The 6,998-nt window shown below is 35.5% G+C and overlaps 1 protein-coding gene across 2 annotated transcripts in view; it reads right to left on the minus strand.

Annotated features, from left to right (window-relative positions):
- Positions 1-6,998, minus strand: part of LOC107559943 (coiled-coil domain-containing protein 149-A-like) — a 30,648-nt gene that overhangs the window by 12,569 nt on the left and 11,081 nt on the right. The window contains exon 11 of one of the 2 annotated variants that reach the window (XM_016243972.1): positions 4,373-4,459. The exons of the other annotated variant lie outside the window; for it this stretch is intronic. Within the exon in view, the coding sequence (XP_016099458.1) occupies positions 4,373-4,459 (87 nt within the window). The remainder of the gene's footprint in view (positions 1-4,372; positions 4,460-6,998) is intronic. 2 annotated transcript variants of the gene reach the window in all.

Below are 6,998 nucleotides of genomic sequence, written 5' to 3' on the forward strand. Positions count from 1 at the left end.
AAAGACACAAAGGCTGATGGGAGTGGTGTACAAAGCTTTAAAACAACTAGAGAAAAGACAGATTTATTTCTGAGGCGGAACCCGAACAATATTGGTAGAGTAATAAATGGTGAAATTAAAGGGCCCTTCTTCCATGGGGTCAATGACATAACAATGAGTTGGTGAAATAATGACTCCCATTGGCTCCAAGCGAAGGAGCTCGGAACAAAAGCGGCTTCACATATATCCAGCTTTCTTTATCTTAACTTTGGCTCATACATGCAGGGCTGTCAGGCCGCTGTTCAGTGGGCAGATTTAAGGGTCTGTTTGCACTCTAAGTCCTTTATGAGGAACGGTACCGACTGACCCAGCGTCAGCTCTCCCCCTTCCCTCGTCGAGGAGAACCCATTCACACTCCTCTGCAGCATCTGGGGACCTAACTGTGCTAAAAAGTAGCTGCTGCTTTCCAAAATCATCACGCTCTCACGGTTTTAGCTCTTATCAGCAATTGGGGAATTAAAAATACATCAATAGCAGTCATGAACAAGGTCAAAATGTGTTGGACTCTTAGAAATGCTTAGAATCAGATCCTGGAACTAAATGGTACATTTTGTTAAAGCCAACTGTTTGCAAACCCCTTTATTTCCGTAATTTGATGCATTTCCGAGTGAAGCAGGATATATAAGAGAAAAATGTAGGGCATGACTTGATTTTATCAATCAGAAATCACTCGAAAAAATACAGTAGGTAGGTACACTGAAAGAAATCTGTTATGCTAACCAAGGCTGCATTTATGTAATCAAAAATACAGTAACGTGCATTTTTATTTATTTTTTTCAATGTTTTAAAAAAGTAATTTATTCCTGTGATGGCAAAGCTGTATATTCAGCAGTCATTACACCAGTCTTCAGTGTCACACGATCCTTCAGAAATCATTATAATATGCTGATTTTGTGCTTAAGAAACATGTTATTTGATCATATTTATTCTTATAAATGCTGGAAAAATTGTGCCGATTAATATATTTTTTTCTGGACACTGTGCTCAATTTTTTCTGTATTTTTTTGATGAATAGAAATTTCAAAAGAACAGCATTTATTTAAAATGAAAATGTAACATTCTAAATGCCATTACTCTAACTTTTGATCAATTTAATACATCCTTGCAGATTAAAAAAGCCAAACTTTGCGTACATCCCATAATAATGTAAAATGGGTTAACAGCTGACTTTAACATAAAATGTCCCACAAAATAAATCAATCAATCAATCAATCAATAAAAGTTACAGTAACAATGCAATAAATGTTACGTCGCCTCACGCTGAACGTGAAAAGCCCTTATATGGTCACGTTTTGTTTGGGGGCGTGTCTAGGAGAAGCTAAGGCGGAAGATAAAGGGGTTCTTCGGTGAGACGCTTATTTTCTTTAATTATTTGATCTGTAGTGGCTGTTTGTAAGATTTAGTTATGAAATTCTATTTACTTTTATAATATGTAATGAAATGTGTACGGACAGGGAGAGTAAGCGAGACACAATATGCTAGCTGGTTCGATTAAAAATGCTAGATGCTAGCTGGTTTGATAAAAAATCTCAAAATATTGCCCAGACTTGTAGTATATACACAAGTGTTATTCATCTGTAACTTTGTAAATATGTAAGCTTTTGCCAAAAGGTGTCGTTGTGCTTTAAAGTGTCTCATTTTATGGTTAGTTTAACCTTGCCGTCGAAAATACGCTAGCTAGCATTACTGTACACAGTGTCCTCGTTTACTGAAATGCGCTGTAAATAAATCAGATGGGTCGCTCATGTAGACTGTGGTGGGACAGAGGCGCACCAGTTTCTCTTTGTCCTTCAAATTAAACACCTGTTTTGTACTTGGTTTATGGCTGATGTAATGCAGGACTCGCGCAGCAGGGTTTTAGCTGATATACGGCATAAGTTACTGCTTTATGTTACTGTATTGTTATTAAAAGACATTGATTCAGATGTTTTAACTCCTGTTGCCCAGGCTGAAAAGATTTTACATTCTCAATGAGACCTGTTTGCTTTGACATGGTCCTAAATAAGGCATTTTATAACCCCTTACACAAATTAAGGCCTTAAAGAATCTTAAATCGGAGCAGAAAGTCATAAATTAATTTTGGCATGTTTTCCAATACAGATATCTAGTGCTGGGCGGTATGACCAAACATTTATATCATGGTATTTTCCCAAATGATACCGGTTTCACGGTACGACGGTATTTTTTTGTCATGCATGAGCGGGTGTTAACTATATTTTCTACTGATTGAGAGGAAATACTGCAGTGTATTGAGTTAGAATGCACTATTTTACTGTCACGATGAGTGAATATTGTCAAAAGATACCACACTAAATAGTGACTAAACACGACCCCTTTTAATACATGTTAACCAGGAGTCACTCTCATTTATAATCGCAGCATCGTCTGATAAAATCAACATGCATCTACACTAAAGAGCGGTTATGTGGTTGTTTTGGCTAGATTACTTTTTTGTCTCATGCAGCGCACTGCCTGCGTCTGAGTAACAAACTAAAAACAACAACAAACAAAAAAGTGCATGTGATATTAAAAGACGAACTACGCTCATATTTATAATTCCAAACAATCAGTAAGCGACAGGTGCTAGGAAACGCTGTTTTGTACTCATTTATTGAGGAGTCGGCTGCGGTGCTTCTCTGCCGCTCACTGCACAGAACAGATGCCGAGAGAGGCGACACTTCTCCGGGAAAGTCAGACCTCGCGTTCGCGGGACAGCACTGACGAAATCTTCCAACTGAACCATAGCTAAGGTTTATCCAAGAAAGTCGCTAGGTTTGTCAGTATGAATATTCGATGGAAAAAAGCCGCTAAAAGGGTCTGAAAGTTGCTAAATCTAGTGCTAAAGTCGCTCGTGTGTGTGAGACGCGGGAGCTGATGGCAGCGGGCGCTGGATATTTGTGGCGGTCAGTGTGGATATTGTGGATGAGTTCTCCTGTGTCATGACGTTCTATTAGTTCTACAGCTTCAGTTTCGGCACTTTCAGGCTTAGTAACACATACAGCTGTTCCCTCACCACAGTGCAACAGTGAAAAGAGACTTCTTTCAAACAGTGTCGCGTTCCCAACGTTGTTTTTTAGCGACATACACCGACATACAATACAATACTTGGTATTTTCAAAATTTATATCATAACAAAAATAAAACCAGTATTCGGTATGAACCGGTATGAAACCAGACTTCTTTTTTTCCTCAATGGAAAGCATATTTGCACTGTTTGAATCGTTCCCTGTCCCCTATATAGTGCACTACGTGCCATTCACTGTACAGAAAATACTAATTCTGTGGACAAGTGACCGATTTCAGTGTCTATTTTATAGCGTACACTCTTAAAAATAAAAGTGCTTCACGATGCCATAGAAGAACCTTTTTGTCTAAATGGTTCCATAAAGAACCTTTAACATCTGAAGAACCTTTCTGTTCCACAAAAGCTTCTTTGTGGTGAAAGAAGGTTCTTCAGATTACAAAAAGGTAAGCAAGAGATGGTTCTTTAAAGAACCTTTGACTGAATGGTTCTTTGTGGAACCAAAAATGGTTCTTCTATGGCATCGCTTGAAGAACCTTTTGAAGCACCTTTATTTTTAAGAGTGTAGGGGGTGGCGCTTCGGATTCTAGAGAGCATTTGATTGGACAGAAAGTTTGATGAGAAGCTGAAGTACAATGTGACGTCAAAAAAAAAAATCGTTGAGCCGTTTTGGCGGAAGTGACGAACTGCAAGCTTTGAATGCTTATATCTTCTAAATGCGAATTTTGTCACTGTTTTGGAGCACACTGCCTTATAGATAACCTTAATACTAACATACTGATACCAACACCCAAAAAACTTTCATTTTGATTTCATGGGGACTTTAAGTTTCACACAATATCACACAAGCAAATAAAATAAACGCAACAAAGGCATGAGAGAAGAGCGTGACGGCCTGTCAGTTTTTAGTTCTGCCTCAGTCTGCTTCATTCTGCTGGATTACTGACCCATATTTGAGAGCATCCAGCTAAAAGGTTAAACACCGCATGCGGCTTATTTGTGGGACGACAGGAACGCCAAACACCGCTTTACGCCGCGGCATCCATATTTATGGGGCAGTGCCGACCACAAAACACGCCCCAAAAGTTGGTGAAACGAGATTTCAGTAACATTTGCCAAATGCCACGACATTTGAGAGGGATTGGACGATCAGCCGAACCGACCAATGAGAGCGGGCGTGAAGGATCATGTGATAGTGAAGGGACAGGAGGGGTGGGCCGCTCAGAGGAGGAGCTAATTATGGCTCTGCAGTCTCTTGGCGGGATGATTAGCAAATGGCAGATTTGGTTACACACGATTACAGCGGCTCACCTGCAGCGGCTCGAGGGTTAGTGGTTTTCTGTGGACGGTGGCTGGAGGACAGAGGAGCGGCGCTCAGAGCGATGGCATCTGTGCCTTCTGTTGAACATCACAGAGACCAGACTTCATCATTCACAGAGAGAGGACTGTTAGCAGTGCAGACTACCAGCAGACAATCAAGCTCTTTCATATGACCACATGTACTATTAAAGCAATACAAAAAAAACGACTTAAAAATTAATTACATGGAAATATTAAACAAATTACATCATTTTTAATGCACACCATTTTTCCATAAATTCAAATAATAAATACAAATAACCAAATATGTCGATTTTTCTAATTCCATACGTACATTTTACATTTAAAGTGAATTACATGGAACCATAATATGAAAGTTTTAAATAATTGTACATAAATAAAAATGCATATTTTACATTGTTTATATGACGTTATATAAGATATTATAACTATATTATATGATCTTATAAATTTATATAAAATGAATTTAGAATGCATAATTTTACATTTAATTTACAATAATTCATTTATACTTAATTACATATTGTAAATATAAATATATTCTGTAAATGTAAAAAATGTTTTAATGTCATTTTAATTCTATTATAGAGTAGCTGGCTTAAGATCGCTCTGAGCAGGATGTGTGTCTGCTGCAAATTAGGTGTAAAATAAAACGTTGCATAAAGGCAGCACAAAAATATAAAATGTTAAATGTGTAATTTTATAAATAAATCACTTTTACATTTATTTTAAAATGAATTCATATGTAAATTAATACATATTATGAATTAACACATATTAATGAGTTAAATGTAAATACTAAACAAATTACATAATTTGAACTGCACACAATGTTTTATATTTTAATTTCCATACATTCAAATAAAATTACATTAATAAAAAAAGACAAAATATGTAAATAGTACGCAAACAGTATGTAATTATGTAAATATTTAAACAGTAAATAATAATTCTATTAAAAAAAATAATGTAATAAAATTTATATTTTAATAAAAATGTATAGATATGTAAAATGTGTCAATTCATTTTAATTACATATAAACAAATGTTTTTCCAATGCAAAAATTCATGGATTATAAACCTTATAAAAATGACAAAATATGTAATTTTGTCAAATAAAATAAAAAAATTACATTTTAAATTTATTTAAATGTAGGTTATAATTTGATAGTGATTCAATTATTTTAAATAAATTAAAACATTAATATTTATAATGACATATGATGTATGCAGTTATGTCAAATAATAAATATATTTTGTAAAAAAAAAAAAATACTATAAAAATTTTACAATTTATTTAAAGTAAGTTTAAATCTATTACAGAGTAGCTGGCTTAAGACGTAGGATGCGTGCAAATTATGTGGTATAAAGATGCAATGTTGCATAAAAGCAGCACAAAAATATGCAGTTGTGAACCACCAAAGTATCTAGAGTCAGACAGAACAAGTGCAAAAAAGCAGCCTTAAACTTTAGCAACATCGTGACCGAGCATATATTTGAAAGTGTATATAAAATATTTATTTGAGATCATGTACATTATATCTAATTCAATAGTTCTATATTCATTCTTAATCTTCCTTATTTGCAGCATCTAACAGTTAAAGGCGTGTAAATACACCTTCGTCAGATCAAAGAACAAAGTCGACAGAACGTGTGACGAGAGAAAATGAAAACTCTGGAGGATTTCAGTGGCCAGTGATGAATCCAGAGACACACAAATCTACACGGCTGTCCCACGCTAAAGGTGACAGTTTTATAGCGGCACATATGTAGAGTGAAATGAATCAGACGGGACACTGGAAGACTACAGCCACCCTCATCTGTCTTCATTAGTACTGGCTGCATGCATCACAGGTTAATGCCATATGTTGCTCGCAGGGGACTGAGCACTATCTGCTGGAGCCATCATAACACTTTAAACGCTGCTTTCTAGGGCCACTGCGCTATGAAATATAATAAACAGTAAATAGCATTTGAGAGAACTTGTCAAACATTGCATAGTGGCCACAAAAAGTATTTGGATACTTAAGCCACATTTAGCCCTATATATCCTACTGTATCATATTTGATATGCACATTTCCAAGGCCTCCAAATGATCAACATGATCAGACTTTGCTGAAAACCTGTTGCACACAATCTACGGTCATGCCTTCTGTCGTCTGATTGATAGTTTAGTGTTGTTATGAAGTAAAAGGCCTTTTAATATAATTGTACAAACGTTCAGCTCGAGCTTCACGTGTCTTTTTGCCGTGAAACTGTTTTTTAAATTTATTTAGAGAAATCATGTTTAAATGCGAGCGTATAACGATCATCAGGCTTTTAAGGAATGTTTGTTTGTTCATCTTTCAATCATCATTGTATTGCATTGCATTTGACGTAATTAATAAAAAAAAATACACAGCTTTAATTCTAAAACTATAAACGTTTTTAAAATCTTACTAAGATATATTATTGGGAGATATAGAGTGTTATGCATTTTATAGAAGCAGTCTGATATACAGTACTGTTATAAATACCTAATTTATTTACATTATAAGCTATCAGCACCATATTCTCACTATATGTGCCATAAAAGCCTGATATATATATATATAT

The sequence above is a fragment of the Sinocyclocheilus grahami genome, unplaced genomic scaffold, assembly GCF_001515645.1.
Source record: "Sinocyclocheilus grahami isolate Dianchi unplaced genomic scaffold, SAMN03320097.WGS_v1.1 scaffold706.1, whole genome shotgun sequence".
In the NCBI taxonomy this organism is placed as follows: Eukaryota; Metazoa; Chordata; class Actinopteri; order Cypriniformes; family Cyprinidae; genus Sinocyclocheilus; species Sinocyclocheilus grahami.